Source organism: Canis lupus, chromosome 29 (assembly GCF_011100685.1).
Source record: "Canis lupus familiaris isolate Mischka breed German Shepherd chromosome 29, alternate assembly UU_Cfam_GSD_1.0, whole genome shotgun sequence".
Taxonomy (NCBI): Eukaryota; Metazoa; Chordata; class Mammalia; order Carnivora; family Canidae; genus Canis; species Canis lupus.
In genome coordinates, this window is record NC_049250.1 from 12,992,715 (window position 1) to 13,010,791 (window position 18,077).

General features: G+C 42.2%; 1 protein-coding gene and 1 long non-coding RNA gene across 3 annotated transcripts in view; one reads left to right on the forward strand and one right to left on the reverse strand.

Moving 5' to 3' along the window:
• Window positions 1-1,237: 1,237 nt before the first annotated feature.
• LOC102153406 lies at window positions 1,238-7,369 on the reverse strand. Its single transcript, XR_005380994.1, has 3 exons — window positions 7,240-7,369; window positions 5,365-6,138; window positions 1,238-2,907 (listed from the first exon to the last, which is right to left on the reverse strand). It is a non-coding gene; the product is annotated as an uncharacterized LOC102153406 (long non-coding RNA).
• Window positions 7,370-7,712: 343 nt separating this feature from the next.
• NKAIN3 (sodium/potassium transporting ATPase interacting 3) overlaps window positions 7,713-18,077 on the forward strand; it is a 614,368-nt gene continuing 604,003 nt past the window's right edge. For both annotated transcript variants that reach the window (XM_038579381.1, XM_038579382.1), the window contains exon 1: window positions 7,713-7,848. In XM_038579381.1, coding sequence (XP_038435309.1) covers window positions 7,795-7,848 — 54 coding nt within the window. In that variant the 5' untranslated portion in view covers window positions 7,713-7,794. The remainder of the gene's footprint in view (window positions 7,849-18,077) is intronic.

The window sequence follows — 18,077 nt, forward strand, 5'->3', positions numbered from 1 at the left end:
AATGATCATGGGTTATATGCAGTTCTGATCCTATATTGTGCATGAAATCATTATCTGCCAGTCTTTTTTATCTTCATAAAATCAAGATTTGAAGAATCCTTCAAATTGTTTTCATCTATAAAAAATGGGAGTGAATGCCTACTGATTATTTGTTCAAGATGCTGGTGCCAACAATGGAAGATTAGGAGAGTGTCACAGTCTTAATTTGGGCTTTTATGGAAGCAGACTGTTGGATGAGAATTCAAATGCAAGTGCAAGCAGGTTGTTTGGGAGATAATTCCTGGAAACCACAGCAGAGGAGTGTGGATGTGAAACCAAGGGGAAGGGCCAATAAAAGGCAGACTATGAAATATATTATTCCCATGGGCTGCTGAAGCTGGGAAACTCTGGAAATGGTATAGAATGTGCACCTCGGAGTCATCTTCTCCAAGGGCCCAGGCAGCTAAGGTCTTTACATACCAACTCCTAACGTTTGGCATTCCAGAGTTGCTCTTGGGAGGTGATGTTTCCAGAACTGCAGACTGCTCTGAATGTGAAGTATTGGCACTGCCAGGAGGAAATTGGAGCCATGTGCACTGAAATGGTAGGAGCAAAAGGATGGGAATGAGACAGCCAGAGCGCCTCTTCTAAACCCCTATTGGATGCCGTCTTAACAAGGCTTTTTCTAAACTAGATGTACTGCTTGGGGAAATTACCTTTGTGCATTTCCCACTCTGTCCCAGCACCAATGATATGGCCACAAAGCTGAGGACCTGTTTGCAGGTATTCAAGGTTGTTTATGACCACGAATTGGACTTCTACTTTTAATTTTAATCAATTTATTTTTATATATGACTCACATTAAAAATTGAACTATGTTTCCACCTGTACTCAAAATCTGTCAGTTCCTTACCACTGCTCAGTATACACAAACTGTGGAAATCATTCTAGGCAAATCTGAAAGAAAAGGACACTGTATAATAAAATGTGACCTCCTCTGGTAATTTTTTTTTTTTTTTATTTTAGGTTTTTTCTTCCGTGGTGATTTGCATCTCTTTACATGAGACCATGGCCTTACTGAGGGCACATTTGGGACCTAGTGAATGCAGACGGAATCTATGCTAATTGGCCTTGAATGCCATTCCTAATTTTCAAGACTGCCTCAGAATATCACAGCGATCTTACTAATGACTATTCATTTTTGCTCTCTACCTATTATATTTTCTTATTTTGCCATTCAGAAAATAAAGGCAAACTATCTGATTGTACTATCTTTATTGTTTAAAAATGTCTAGATTTCTTAAATAAAAATGCATGGGAAAAAGCAAAAGCTGGTTCAATGTGAATTGTAAGCTTGTATCACTGATTTAAAAAATAACACAAATATATATTTATGTGCACTGGTATAATTTTGAGGGATTTTATATGCATATTAAATTACCATGGACAAATAAAAAAACCATCATTCATATATTTCTAAAAAAGAATTCGCTCTACATTAGCATGAGACAATGTACTTTATGTTAGGTTTTATATTTCTGACGGACAACTTGTTCAGTACTCTATATGCCTGCTTTACATGTGTAACACATTTTATGTGATTGTTTCTTGTTTTTAATGATTTATTTTGGAATAGTCTTAGCTTACAAAAAGGTGCCAAAGTAAATCAGAGAGATCTCATATATTTTCCTCAGTGTTACCATCATACATAAGCATTATACAATAATATGAGACTGATCCTTAAAACAGAGTTGAGGAGACTCTAAGGGTTCATTATTTTAGAGACGTATTCTCTCCATATACGGTACTGCAATGGGCTTAAAACTGGGAGAAAAAAATAAAAGTGTTCTCTTTAATTTGGAACACTTAATGCAATCCAAGATATATAGGCAGATTGATAGATGTATCAATACACATATGTACAGAAACATGGTGGTGGTGTCAGGATTCAACTAAGACTCAGTATTAATGTTTTCTTTTTACTTAGAGTTATGCTACCTTTCCTCTTCCTTTGTTACTGTCAATTGTTGGGGGTCTAGCTAAGTCACTGTGCAGAAAATTCTGATCTGATCTTCTAGAACCTTGAGAAAAACAGAGGGCAGGGGAGCAAATGTTAATAGTAGGAAGGAAGTGTTTGTCTCCAATTTGAGGACTCTGACATAAGAGGCACACAGCAATGTTTGTTGCATAGAAGTCAACAATAGTTGCCAATACTCAGCAGTAGATTAAATGGTGAGAAAAGCTTGAATTTGTCGGTGTCAGTTGGGGCTGCTCAGCGCATGACATTAGAAAAACTCTAAATGCACTGCAATACTAATTATGATAATAGCAACAACACAATCAGTGTTGTTCGACCGCTGAAGAGTTATGATAGATAAATATTAATTGAGGCTTATTTTTTTACCCAAACAAATTAAAAAGATGTTGCTTGGTTATCCCATTCACATTTTAAAACTGGTTATTACCAACATTTCTTGAAGCAAAATATACAAAAGAATTTCCTTATTCTTTCTCTTTCATAATTCGTGCATCCTTCAGGCTTTGCAGTGGCCTTCAAAACTCCCATACCATATATCCATCTCCCACTTCTTTCTCACTTCACCTCCCAATAAAACAGGCCTTGGGGGATCACTTTTAAATGCTGTGATGTAAAGTGCTTACAGTAGCAGGAAGTGTCTCTCTCCTCAGGGAGAAAAGGAATATTGAAATGATAACTGCCACCTCTCCCCTTGCCCCCAAACATTCTGGCACATTCACTGCTATGCATAACACGAATCACTTCTAACTCCACAGGCGTTGGGCAGCACACAGATGTACTGAAGCCTTCACAGCCATGCTTCAAACTCTCCACACGCGTGTCTCCAATTTTGTTTCAGTGTAAACTTGATTTTTGCTCCAACTGAGCGGCCATTCAAACAAAATGCTGAACTAGAAGACAAAAAGAAAGAAAGAAAGAAAGAAAGAAAGAAAGAAAGAAAGAAAGAAAGAAAGAAAGAAAGAAAGAAAGAAAGAAAGAAAGAAAGAAAGAAAGAAAGAAAGAAAGAAAGAGAAAAAATTAAGGAAGCACATTTATTCCTTCGAGCTCAGATCTCCAGTCCTAATACAGTTGACCCTTGAACAACACAGGTTTCAACTATAGGGAACTGCTTACACTCAGATTCTTTACAGTATAGTACTGTCAGTGTATTTTCTCCTCATGATTTTCTTAATGACATTTTCTTTTCTCTAGCTTAGTTCATTGTAAGTATATAGTATATATCACATACAATATATTTGTTAACCAACTATTTATGTTATCACTTCTGATAACAGTGTTCTTGCTGTTAGAGGCTTCTGATCAACAGTGAGCTATTAGTCAAAAACTGGGGTGCCTTGGTGGCTCAGTTGGTTAAGCATCTGATTCTTGCTTTTGGCACAAGTCATGATCTCATGTGTCCTGGGATCAAGCCCCGACAGGCTCCGAGCTCAACGTGGAGTCTGCTTGAAGATTCTCTCCCTCTGCTCCTTCCCCCTATTGCCCAATTCTGCTTTCTCTCTCAAATAAATAAATATATCTTTTAAAAAGTTGTACTTGGATTTTTGACTGTGTAAGGGGTCAGTGCCCAACCCTTGTGTTGTTCAAGGGACGACTGTGTTTGAAAGTCCTATGAAATTTAGAAAACTGCACTTCCAGGTCTGGTCTCTAGATGTGCTCCCTCCCACTCAATCCTCTTACTCTTGGTATAGATGATTTGATTCTCTCTGGACTTTAAGGAAGATGAGGGTAGTCTCCCAAAAGGAATTTTATTAGGGGCATCTCCCTGGCTGGCTCAGTCAGAAGAGCATGGAACTCTTGATCTCGTGAATTTGAACCCCACATTGGGTGTAGAGATTACTTAAGTAAATTAAAAAAAATTAAAAAGGGGGGGATTTTACTAAGAAACTGAGAAAAAAGGGCAGCCCGGGTGGCTCAGTGGTTTAGAGCTGCCTTCAGCCAGGGTGTGATCCTAGAGTCCTGGGGTTGAGTCCCGCATCAGGCTCCCTGCATGGAGCCTGCTTCTCCCTCTGCCTCTCTCTGTGTGTCTCATGAATAAATAAATAAAATCTTTTTTTAAAAAAGAAAGAAACTGAGAAAAAAATGAAAGAAAAAAACATAGACTAGAATATCCTATATGTATGTATATACACATATGTTTAGTACTTACTATATATACTATATTTATGTGTGTATAAATATACACGTATACACGATGTGGGAAGTATGATGCTAAATATATGCATTATTATAAATTAACATTATTTTTGAGTAGAAGAGGCAGGAAATTATAAAGTAAACCAATCACTGTTTTGGATAAAAACGCAATTGAGTGACTGGAGTGTTATTTCAGACAGTGTGGTCAGTGAGGCCTCTCTGAGACGTGACATGAGCCTGAGACCTGCGTGAGGCGAAGGTACAAGACACATGTGGATGGAAAATAAAGAACAACATAAGGCTTAGTCCTGTGGGCAAGTCATACCATCATACCCACTTACATAGGCAAGGTAGACTAATGGAAACTGACTGACTTCTCTGAGATTCTATAGCTAGGAAGTGGCATAACCAACCCCACACTGGATCAGCTGTTCTACTTAGATTATCATTCCCTCCTCAATCAGCTTATCCACCATCCTCTCTAAGCCTCACCCTTTCCATTGTTCAGTCTTTGGCTACTGTCTCCTTCTCCCCCACCCAAGAGACAGGCAATTCTTCTTTTAAACCCTCCCTTACCCTCACAGAAAGAAAACACAGTGACAGCACTCAGTGCTAACTTTTCTCAGAGTGGGCTCTACTCCATTTACTCCTCTGCTTTCCCTTCCCATACCAAGCCCTTAAGGGGAAGTGAAGGAGTATATCACTTATCTTTGCAAACCTGACAACCAGCATGGCCCTTGACATAACAAGCAATGTGGAAATGAAGCAAGTATGACATATTGGAGGGTGGGATTGAGGAAGGAATGAAATGAAGGAAGGGAGGAAGATTTTTAGTTCATGAGGCAGTTAATTTAGAAAATGCGAGTAAGAAACTACAGAGACTTCACACAGTTTCTAGACTTGTTACTAGCATTGTCTTATCTTTGCTCCTTCCCTCTTCCTGTCTTTGAAAGCCAAATGCATTTTAACTGTCTTAAATGATTCAAGGAAGAAAGGCTGGGTCCATCAGTAGAGGGGGCAGTTGGAGAGGGAAAAGTACAGGAAGACTGTCTTGGTACCTGCATGGGTGGCATTGACTCTGGAGGGTAAAATCAATACAAATTACTATTCCTATTTCCTAGAGAGCAGTTGGCTCCAGTGCAGGTGTTACTTGGGTCCTAAGTTTCAGAGGCAACGGTGAGTGCATAAATCAAGGAGCTCTTGAGTCAGATTACCTGGCTTTGCCTTGCTGTTCATCTGGTCAGTAGCCATGAGACTCCCTGTTCCCATTTCCACATCTTTTTGCTGGAGATGCTCAAGATGGTACACCAATCTCCTAGGCTCTTGCGAGGATTAAGTAAGTGAATACTCATAAAGCACTTAGACTGGTGTCTGGTGCCTGGCAAGGATCCAGTTAGCTGCACATTTCATGCTTCCTCAGTAAGTAAATAAAATGATGACTAAAAAAAATGTATATTTAGGTAAACATATGAAATGTGGAGAGAAGGAAGAGTCATCATGTTTATTATCATCATCCATCACAATCTCCAGAGATGAAGAGGGTGTGATAATTTTTGGAAGTTGTAGATAGACTTGATCATGTCTTTACCTTCTTCAGCTGCCTCCTACAGCTTTTGGAGGGGTTGATGCCTGAAATCTTCTGCACCATCGTCTAAAATATGCTAAATTATTTACATGCCAGGGTCCATTGTCCCCTATTTTCATTCATCATAAATCTCATGGTGGTTCCATTTATTGCGTATAAAAGAAATGCTGATCCTTGATGGCTTGATGTCTTAAAAGACTGGGTCAACAACAAAGGCTTCTGATTCCATTCATTTTCCCCTTCTCTGTGATAATGGACAGAAGTGGAAACTAAACAATGAATGCTTTTGGCCTTTTTATTGACCCAAATCCTGAGGTTATTATGTGTCCCTACTACAATTTCAAAGTTACCATGGAAAGATTTTTCTGGGAGCTGTAGCTGTTTTCAGTCATAAACATAGGTCCTGGAGGAACAGTTCAGAAAAAAAGGCAGTTAATTGCAAAACAACAACAACAACAACAACAACAAAAACCCCAACTCCCTTCAGTGCCTGAAGGAATGACCTGAGCAGAGTTTCCAAGTGTAGAGCGCATGTTTTAAACATGCAAAGACCGCATCCTTTTCCTGCTAACCTCCCACCAAGGACCCAGGAGGGCAGCAGTAGGTTAGAAACGGGGTTTCTGTGCCAAGTTCTGAAGGAAGCCTCTTCTGTGACAAATGGCCCGAGGCTTGCTCTCCGCTCCTCCAGCGTGCTCGAGCCACTTGCCTAGTTCTACCAGGTACAGCCAACGTGCCCGTGAAATTTGACTTTGGGCCCTGATGAACTCTGATCCTCTGCAGACCTCCTGCGCTCCGGTGTCGGGTGAGCCGGAGCAAGAGAGGCTCCCCGGGATTCGTGGGGAGTTGGTCCGGGATTTTAACTCTGCGGGACGAGGTCTTGTTTCCAAGCCCTTCTCAAACCATTTAATTTCCCCCGCGGAGGAGTCCTATCGTCCTCCCGGACATCTCCTCCGTTCCTAGAAACAGCCGCGCGCGGTCCTCTGCCGCGCCTCCTCTCTCCTGCCTGGCGACAGCTCCAAAGCGCCTGGGCTGGGAACCCGGAGGCAGCTCCCCGCCCGGCGTCCCGGCTGCCCCCTGCGCTCCGAGCCCGCGCTCTCGCCGCCGCCGCCGCCGCCGCCTCGCCTCCAGCAGGACCCACGCGGTCCAACTTTGGCTCCCGGGCGCCCTCGGGGCAAGCCGACTGCGGCGGCAGGAGCGACCCGGGCCCCGGCCCCGGCCCCGGCCCCGGCCCCGCGCGGCTGCGCTCCCCGCGCCGCGGAGGGGACCCGCCAGCGCAGCGCAGCGCAGCGCAACGCCCGCCCGCCCGCTCCCGGGACCCGCTTCCCCGGACCCCGAGCCCTCCCGGCTCCCACCGTCGCCACCTCTGGGGCCGCTCAGCGAAACGCAGTCCTCTCCCGGACACACGCCTCGGATCGCCCCCGCCCCCAGCCCCCAGCCCGGCCTCCCCAGTTACAGCGGCCGCCGAGGGGCTCCAGCCGCCGCCGCGGCAGCCGCCCCGACTCACGCTCATTCGTATTCATCCTCATCCTCATCCTCATCCTCATCCTCTCTCGCCCCCCGCCTCTCCCTCCAGAGACTCCTAAGCAGACAGGCCGAGCCTCCCCCGGGGCGCTCCCTTCATTCCTCGCCTCCCAGCGCCCCCGCCCCGCCCCGCCCCGCCGGCCCACCGCACTTTCCAGACGCCCACCTCATCCTCCCCTCCCCGGAGCAGACTTCCACCCACTCGCCATCTGTAGCCTCCCTTCCGCCCGCCCCGCCCGGCTCCCCCTCCCCGAGAAGCAGCCCGCACCGTGGGAGGCAGGGACCCCGCCAGACGCGCGGGGCGAGCGCGCCGGGCTGACCTCTGCCCGCCCGGGAAACCAACAAAGGCGGCGAGCGCCAGCCCGGACCCCGAGAGCGGCGAGCGGCGAGCGGCGAGCGGCGAGCGGCGGCCGGGGGCGGGCGAGCCGGGGCCGGGCCGGGCCGGGCGAGCTCCGGGCGGGGGCTGCTCCGGAGTCGGCAGCGGCGGCGGAGGACGCACACCTCTCCCCGCGCGCGCCGCTTGGACGCCGCCGGCACCATGGGCTGCTGCACCGGGCGCTGCTCGCTCATCTGCCTCTGCGCGCTGCAGCTGGTGAGTGCCCCGCGCGCCCCAGCCCCGGCCCCTCCGCCCACCCTCCGCCGACCCTCGGGCCGCACCTCCCGGCGCGGGGCGGGCGCGTGGGCCGGCCGCCCCCCCCCGGCCCCCCCCGGCCCCCCCCGGCCCCCTCCCGCCCCGCCGCCCCGCGCCCGGGCGCACAGCCCGCCGCCCTCGCCCGGCGGGAGGGCGCGGTCCCCGCCTTGGCCCCGCGCTCCGGGGGTCACGGCGCAGCCAGCGGGCGTCGCCCGGAGGTCCGGGGGCGGCTGCCCGCGCTCGGGAGAGGGAGCGAGCCGTCCCCGCCCCTGGGTCGGGCCGCCGGCCGAGCCCCCCCGCCTGCCCGCTCAAGTTTCCCCGGGGCTCGTGGGCTCTTTCTCCGCGGGAGGATTCCCGGTAACGTTGTTTAATAGAAGGCGCGTGCGAGTGCTCAGCTTCTGCGGAGACGGAAACAGCTTTAACTCGTAGTTAAGACTGGGTGATGCTCACCCTCGGAGGTTTGCGAGGATCCTTGGGTCTCCAGGAAGGAGGGCTGGGCTGGCAGCGTAGTTTCGAACAGGGTGTTCCAGCCCCAGCGCTTCCAGTGTCCCTTTAGATTTTGCTGAAATGTTGCATGTTCACAGCGACAGACTGACATTTGTCATCAGGGAGAGAAGGAGCACGGTGGCTTGCCGAGGCGGTGCACGTACCGGGAGGTGAGAGATCCAGAGTAAAGAAGGGAGAGGCTCTCCTGTCGGGGTGGGGGGGACGCTTTTCTAAGGTACGTCCCATTGGGACCTAGCCGGGCCCCGTGTTCTCTTGTAGTCACTTGAGGTCAAGGCTGCAGACCCATCGTGTTAGCCTTTAGTGTGTGAGAGGGTCATAGACATCTCTTTTTACACTTAAATTCTGTGGATGCCCTGGCAAGCGATCTTCGAAGTGTTGTTTGTTTTTCAAAGTCACAGACATTACCTGGCGCATTTTGACTAGCAAGGGGAAAAGCTTTCCGGTGAACTTTACCCGGTAATGTCAACTCTTGCAAACTCATTAACTGGGAGATGAAACAATGCTCCTTCTTGAATAGTTAGTCCTGGTTCCCATGAATGTATTAAAAGGCGTCCCTCTCCTCTTGCATCAGTGTTCCACTCTCCCATGAAAACCTCACTTCAGACGTGCCCTTCATTGTTTACATACTATGTTCATAATTTCTGTATTTATAGAGTTGCAATCAGTGGCAAGTTTTCTTTATGTCTATGAGACAGTCCCTTCTGTCCTGTAAAATAGGACACATTATACAGAATTTCTTGAAAAATAATTTTAAAATTCACCTGCATGTGAATGTTTTCTTTCACTAAGGAAGGTCATAGGATAATTTACATTTTGGTTATTAGAAATGAACGTGGCTTATAAAGTGAAAACACCGAATATTTAGTCAACTCCTGAATATGCAAGTATGTCATTAGGCACGCTGGATTGGACAATGTATAATGGCATAATTCTTTCTGTTGTACACGGAAATTACACATAAGGGTTTTTGATGTGGTGGATTTATCAATAACAGTTGTGATTTCCTAAGTTGGTATTGTAATATTTGTGATGATAGTGTGGTTGGTGTTTCATCTCTCAGCCTGGAATGCCTCCACTGTCCACACACACCACCTCAATTGATACAAATGCAAATTACTCTTCAAAACTTATCTCATTATTCTGTCTTCTCTATGAAGTCTTCCCTGGTGCTCCAGGTAAAAATCAATCACTTCTTTTCCTTGAATTGCATAGCACTTTGCTTTTTTCCTCTGTTGGATCACATCTCATCATCTTAAATTATTTTATTTACCTATATCTCTCATCTCTAGACTGTAAGCAACCTGAGGATAAGGATTAAATATTATTCATCTTTGGAAACCTTGAGAATTCTTAAGAGGGCTCATATTAGGAGCTGAAATGTATTTGCTGAATGTTTGATAGTAATTAACATTTGCAATCCATGCAGGATTTTAGCATAAACTATTTTATTTTACTCCTAGAATTATCCTCTGAGGAAGGCACCCATGTCACTGGGTGGGAGATGAGGAAGGTGATACTCACAGAGTTAATTAAACAACTTTCCAAATCAGTGGTGTTCCCCTGGTAGAGACAGGGGTGATGGTAAACCTTTAATGATCAGATCTCAAACAAAACAAGTATATATTATATTACATATATTATTACATTATGATACTATATAATACATTATGTCTAATGTATTTAAAGAACGTGTAGCACTCACTTGACAAATAATAATTAATAATATATGTCCTTTACTGTGAATTTTATATCGCCGGTATAATGCTGGCAGAAGCTTTTTGTTGAATTTGGTAAACGCTTGCTTCTATACCTCTGACATGAATGCTGAATGATGTTTTTATTTATTTTGACAAGTACTAGGAGAGTGAAACAAGGAAGCCAGTACTGGAATTTCACTCTATCAGTGATGTGACATTGGCTCACAATCTCAGAAGCCTCTGGGGTGAAATTCAAAACTGGGCCTCCCATACATGGAAAGCAAGGAGGGCCTGAAGAAAGAGGCAGGCCACTCCAGATTGGTAGGTGGCAGATTTCATAAGCAAGATAGTTTACATACCAAGTTGCTGCAAGATGAGTAGATCGCTGCCCCTGCCTACTAGAATCTTAAAAGTTTAAACAGACTCCTTAACTGGGTTCACTCATGTATATCATCTTGATGGTCTGAACAGCACATTGCTTTCTTAAGGCTCTATCCTTGAAATGACTCCCACGTTCATATGTTCCAAGGACAGGGGAAGGAGTAAAGAGGCTTGAATAAGTCTTGGTCCAGCTTAAGGGTCACCTGGCAGTCCCGTCCTCTCAATGACCTCCTCCTTCAGCAGATTCTTTGCTGAATAAGGTAATCATTTTCGCATGCTGGAAAATTTCCTCAATTTTTTGTGTGTGCTATTGACAGGATAATGACTGGACACATTGTAGGTTCAATATGTATTATTAGAAAACACTCTCCATGGCCTTCCTAAGCCTAGATAATCAACGGAACAGAGTTACACCCTGATTTTTAGCATTTGCCAATTTCTTTGGTGCAAATATTCCCACCTTGGCCAGTTTGAAGTATACCATTACATATTTTTCTAGCGTACAGATAGAATAGGCATAAATAACCTCAAAAGCATGGTGAAAGTAAAACAGTAAAACAGGAAGGGATGCATTTTGAATATCTAGTACCTCTCTTTTACTATTATTTACTTACATTGAAGTTTATATGATTTAATTGTTAATAGTGGCTCTATTTAACAACTGGCTCACAAAATCATAAAAATGTAACTGACTCTCTGAGCCAGTATAAGCCTATTCCAACATATTACAGGGTAAAACCGGTAAAAACCGGGTAAAAAGATCTAGTGTTGTTTCCACTGAAGCCAGCTGTCATTTTTTTTCCCTTTCATGTTTTTTTTTCTTTCTTTCTTTCTTTCTTTTTTTTTTTTTTTTTTTGTGCTCCCACCAACTGTTGGAAGTTGGAGGTTATGAAGCAGTAAATACGAGTGGGTGTTGAGAGGGGAATGGCATGTGGAAAACACATTTGCTGAAAAGAATCTACATGCTAATGACTAGGAGTAACTGTGCAGGTCATTAAAAGATGGCACATTAGCTCCTTCTAAAAGTTAAAGAAACAAGGGAAGGTTTTTATTATCTCATTCACATTTCCTCCAAACCCCACTCCAGAGTGAAACATCAGGTTGGGAATAAGAATTGGAGGGAACTCATTTACTGGCTCGTATATTTAGGTGAGCTTTGCTTTGCAAAATCTCAGTCTTTCTGTTTCCTTCTTTCTCTTGGCCATGTCCCATCATTCCTTTTTCTCCATGCTTCTACCCCTGAGCGAATTTGTGTGTTTGCCCCAGATTTTATATTCATGTTCTTAATTCTGCTACGTGAATTTAAAGATAAATTGAAAAGCCTGAACGTACATCCATAGAAGACTGTGCAAAGTAAATCCTTTCTGAAAAAGCAATTCACCACTGTGTAACAGACTCATCAAGTCACCTAAGAAGTTTTAAAAATATTTTTTGTAAGGATACTTTTCATTTTGCTTGTTTTAGAATAATGTGTATTCTGTTATCATGTATGCGTAATCTAAAAATAAAAAGGAACACCTGATTATATGCTCTTAGTAAATTATTTTTAATTAACACATTTAAAGAAGTCTTAATTGCATTTCTTAAAGTCTAAAATTGACTCCATGAGCCGCTTCAGAGCCATCTCCTTAGAGTCGCCCTAGTGAAGTGTTGAACTTATTAGGTTGGCAGAGCCTGTTCCCACAGAGCTTAAGACATTTTCTTGATATCACAGAGGTGACTTAAAGACACAGTCAACAGAATTTTTGTCTCTGGATGTTGTATTACCAGAGGAGATTTATTGCTCCTTGCATCACCTTATGGAAAGGTGACATCCATATGCCTTTTAGGCCTAATAATCAGTCATCAGTCAGGAACAAAATTCAAAACTTTTACTTTACATATCTGTCATAACAGACACTTGTAGAAGATTCATAGAAAACACACAGCTTTGAACACATTCATAGGCTGTATGTTTTTATTTTAGAGAACATATTCTCAACTTAAAACTAGTGTTGTTTTTTTCCTCACAGTGAGAACCAAGTTAACTTCCCCTCCATGCCACATTCAAGCTATCTTGTCATCACCAGTGACACAGTGATGCTGAGGTATAAGGTATTGAGAGGTGTCCAAATGATGATGGTGTAGTTGTGCTAACATGCTTTAAACTTAGTTTTGTGAAATATAGCACTCATCTGGCCTTGTATTTAGCAGTGGATGCATAGATATGTTTATTTACTATATGGATATACTGATACTTTTGTTCTAACATGTTTTTCATTTTATTAGCTTTTTCTTTTCTCCTGTGAAATATAACTCTTAATCAGTTAGTTTCCATTCTTTTTCTATATTGAAAAACTCTGGTTCATCTTATGAAACTTAGGAAAGGTTAGGGAAATCAAATTACGGCTAATAATGAGACTTGAGTTATAACATGGTTGCTGTTAAAATCCTTACAATATTCTGCATTAGCGATTTTTTTTTTTTTTTTAGAAAATCCAGATCCATTTATAGCTGCTATTGAAGTATACATTCTGAGTATTGAATTTGCCTGGGAAATATTCTATTCTTACGGTCTTGTTATAGGTTAAATTGTGCCCCCCCCCAAAAAAAAATTCTTATTTTGAAGTCTTCACCTCTGGTAATTTAGAATTTGATCTTATTTGGAAAAGCGGTCATTGCAGATGTAGTTAGATGAGGTCATATTGGAGTAGGATGCCCACCTAATCCATATGGCTGGTGTCCTTATGTAGAGGAGACATTTGGACACAGGTATGCACACAGGAAGAATGCCATATGACGAGGAAGGCAGAGGTTGGGTGATGGTTCTACAAGCCAAAGTTTGCCAGCAAACCACCAGAAGCTAGAACAGAGGCATGGAACAGATTCTCTCCCCTGACCCTCAGAAGAAACGACCCTGCCAAAACCTTGATATTAGTCTAGTCTCTGTATAATCTAGCCTCCAGAACTATGAAACCATATAATTTCTGTGGCTTAAGTCACTCAGTTACTGGTATTGTATCACTACAACCCTAGCAAACTAATACTGATCCCCTTTTTTTTCCCCCCTTAGGACATTAATCACACGTTTCTTTGTTTTTGTCTCTTTGTATGTGTGCTAATTCTTTTACTGGATTTTAAGAGCACAAAGGACAAAGACTTTGATTTACTCACAGAATCTTCCACTATACCCTACAAAGGGTAAGCACTCAGTAAATATTTGGAGAATAAATTAATGCATAAATGAATAGCTAAACTATATTGAATTTTTTTAATGTGCCAGGCATTGTTTTAGCCACTTTATGTCTATGAAATCATATCATTCTCACAACCAATCATTTTAGAGATTCAGAAATTAAGACAAAGAGAATTTGAGTAACATGCCCAGAGCCATACAGGTGAAACCAGGGTTCAGATTTGAGTCTGCACTGTTTACACTGTTGCATGCTTCCTGTACTTGAAATAATCAACAACGTTCAACAAATATTCACAGAGTCCCTCAGCACTGAGTGTAGCAGTATGAATTATATCTGAGGGCTGAGGGGCTGTCAATAGATATGTACACAAAGATGATCTAATCACAGATGTTGTTAAAATGTCATTAAGGAGAAGAAAATTGTATCATTTCGATGGGGTGGTCAGGACGACTTCCCAGTATTTGGGAGCTAAGTCTGAAAGAATGACCAGGAGTCAGTCATGCAAAGAGAGGGGAACCATTCTCAGCAGAGGAAACCAAATGAGCAAGGTCTCCAGTTTTAAAAGAGCGTGATATGTCTCTAGATATGCAGGAGTCCACTGTGGCTAGAGTGCAGTATGAGAGAGTGAGTGCTGTCAGATGGCATTGGCCACATGTTGTGATACCTGACTTTGTCTACGGAGCAAAGTGGATCCATTGGAGCATTTTAAATAGAGTCATGCCATCATCTGACTTACATTTCAAAATACTCTCACTTCTGAGTACGGATTAGAGGGAAACCAGAGGAAATGGGAGACAGGATGCTCTTCTGTTATTCTGAGCTAGAGATAATGCGAGTCAGGCACATGTCATAACAGAACAGATGGAGAGAAGATGGACTTGAGACATGCTTTAGGAGATAGGAAGCCTAGGACTCACTGATCTACACATCTTGTATAACAGAATATATATAATTGGCGTTTTTACTGAAAGTAAGAGAATTGGGTGTTATGGGGGTGGAGGTGGAGCAGAAGTTTTTGTCTAGAGCCATAAAGGTTCGGTTTTAGACACTTTGAGATTCTGATACCTAAGGCCAAGTAACTGTAAGGTTTATGAGCTTGGAACTCAGAGAGTAAGACTGAACCAAATATTCAGAATTGAGAATCATGAACAATATTGGTATTTAAAGCCCTAGATAAGATCAGGAAAGGGAGAGGGAGAGGGGAGCTAGAGGGAGTGAGGGAAGGAGAGGGGGGAGGGAGAGGGGGAAGAGGAGAGAGAGAAAGAGAAAATAAGGATAGATGAGAATAGAACCAGAAACAGGACTCAAAGTTGTAAAACCTCTGAGATAATGGAAATGAGCAAAGTGCACCAAATGGGAGTATTTGATATACCTGTGTTATTTTATTCTTCACAAAATGTCAAGTCGTATTGATTTTTTAGAAATTTTCCCCAATTTTAATAAATCATTTTCATTCTGGTCACTTCTGTGTGGATTTTTGTTTTGCCTAGATTTCTTTTTTTGTTTTGTTTTCTCCGAAGAGGATAATCCTTATCATAAGATTTTGAGAAATAAATTACTTTCTATCCCCAGAACTTCATTAGTGCTTTCTACTTTAAAAACATGAACTACTTTGTTCATATTTTTCACCATTCTGTCACAGATTTTTCAATGTATGTTTTGGGCATATAGGAAGAATTTGAACAATTATCCAGATTATATAAGGAAGAATTTCAAATGCTTTCAACATAAGAAATTTTGGCTTAATATTACTTACGATTTGGGTATTAGAGACAAAATGCACATTAATATAAACTTTGCATACTTTCTTGACAAGAGTTTGCACGAGTGAGCAAAATATAGAACAGATCTATATATGTATATTTTGACTGTTTTCTTAAGCACTTGTTTTTGTCGGATGGAGTATGTTTTGCTTAAAATAACAGGATTTCAAGTACTTAATAACAATTACTTATTAAAGATGAAAACAGAAAACAGACAGAAAACATAAAATTTGAGGGCTTTTAAAAACAAGATGACAAACAATAGAAGAATGTACCTTCCTTTCTCCCAAGGCCCCAGTGTCCAAATGGAACAATAAGAGTGCTGGGAAGAAAAAAATGGAGCAGACAGATGACCAGCAAGATTGAAGTGTCCAGGGGGCTATGAAGCAGGGTGTATTGGGAAGAGCAGGACCTTAATCTAAGGTAGAGGTTTTGTGCACTGCACAGACGAGTGCTCTGTGTTGAGCTGAAATCTGGCACTTGTTCTGCTTGCCACAAGGGGAGCCCTGGCATGGGGCTGCAAAATTGGGAGCCTTTATTTTGGCATTTTTAGAATTAGCTGCCTAATGTCATTGTGGAGATGATATGGAATAGGAGAATAAATATATTAATTTTTTAAAAGATTTTATTTATTTATTCATGAGAGACACAGAGAGAGAGAGAGAGAGAGGCAGAGACATAGGCAGAGGGAGAAGCAGGTTCCCTGCAGGGAGCACAATGTGGGACTCTATCCCAGGACCCTGAGATCACGCCCTGAGCCAAAGGCAGCCGCTCAACCACTGAGCCACCAGGTGCCCAATATATTAATTGTTTTGAAAGGAAAGCTGACTCATGGGCAAGTTAGGTTTTCTTGTAGTTTTGACAGCAATGAGATGGTGAAAAAAAACTGCAAATGATTATTTTTTAATTGCTTATTTTGATTTTCTTGTAATACTTTTTATGTTACACTTGTAGGTAATTTCAACGTTAAAAGGTGAGACTTTCCAAACATAATTTTGAAGGTGTTCTGAACGTCAGTTTTAGGGAGATTATTTGGCAAATATTTGATAATGTTCAAGTGGATCTTCTTCCTTGGGTGCATCAAAAATTCATGCTTTTAATCCCCATTAACACTAATTGGTATTAATGTGTGTGAATCTTCATACATTTACAACAGAATATAACATTAGACCAAAAGATAACACTCTATCAATGATTATTATTCAAAATGCCAGTTAAATGGTAGTACAAACAAATGACACATTGCACAAACTAATTTACATTTTTAATTTGGTACATTTTGCAAAGATACTAAAATAAAATGGGACACAGGCCCTAAATCCCTTTAAAAGAACATATTTTTGTCTTACGCTCTAGGTAGGGAATTGGAGAACATATATTTTAACATGGGCATTAACAGTTCTTGTGGAAGTATCGCATCTTTACTTGATGCCATAGGAAAGTGAAACTTTTGAACTAGTAGGTTACTGTTGTGTTCGGTGCTGGTGAGAGAATCCCCAGTTCCTTGATTTGGAGGAAAAACATCTACCTATTCACAAAGATATAAGGGTGAGGGCCCAGTGGGTAACAAGGGTCAGAAGTACTGACGAGGACTCTGATGATCAGAATTCGATGGTCCCTTGTGAAGGGAACCAGGGCAAGATCATGGCGGTGTTAATGATCTTGTTCCTTTTTTCTTTTCTGCATTGAGGACAATTCTTTTAGAATGGTTTTCCTGATTGATTGTATTTCAGAATTATAAAGTAGAATTAAGTGTTTGAGTTTTTTCACTGCACTCCCCTCACACATACTTGCATTATGAATGCTTTACTATGAACACCCGGTTCCTTTATTAACAAGAGGTATTGGAATAGGATTTTTGCTATCAGATTCTCGTAAGAGATGTGATGTCAATGGATATGATGATAAGTCGTAAATATATTTCTGATGGTTTCTCTCTATTCCAGTAATTAGAGTCATGGCTGTACTTCGCTATTGATTAATATGTAATATAATAAGTACTTGCATGTGGGAAGCCCTAGGCGATAGAGGTTGATTGGTTAAATCGGTTAATTAAGGTACGAAGAAGAATGCTCTATACTCAGGTTTTGTTTCCTGTACTGATAACCAGCTGTAACTGATCATAATTAAGATAACAGGAAATATAAAATTCTCATTAGTGCAACTCTTTTTCAATTTGTATTTAAAATATAAATTCTTGATGAGGGAACTCTTGCAAGTGCTAGTTTATGAAAGGTAATATATCTTCGATTTGAGGAGTCCTTGAGAAATGATCTAGAACTGTCTTCAGCACCATGGCAGGACTAAGCAGAATTCTTCAATACTGAAGACTCTCTTCTTGATTCTTAAATATCTCTGCGACTGGAATTTTTTTCCGTTAGGAAAGTCATCCTTATGTTTAAATTGAATTTCTTGTGCTTGGATTCCTAGCTTCTCTTCTATGCACGTGCTTTTTATCTGGATGAGGAATAGTGGATGGAGGCAGAGGTCAGGAGCTGGCTAGTACCAGCTGGGGAGAGTTCACCATTACATTTCTACAAATTCTGCGAGCCCGTTGTTAAACCTAGCCTTTGTTTAAAATTAATTGTATAAATTTTAAATTAAATAAAAAACTTAGCCCTTTCTGATTATTTTACCGCATTGTACTGTTACGTGTGCTATCCATT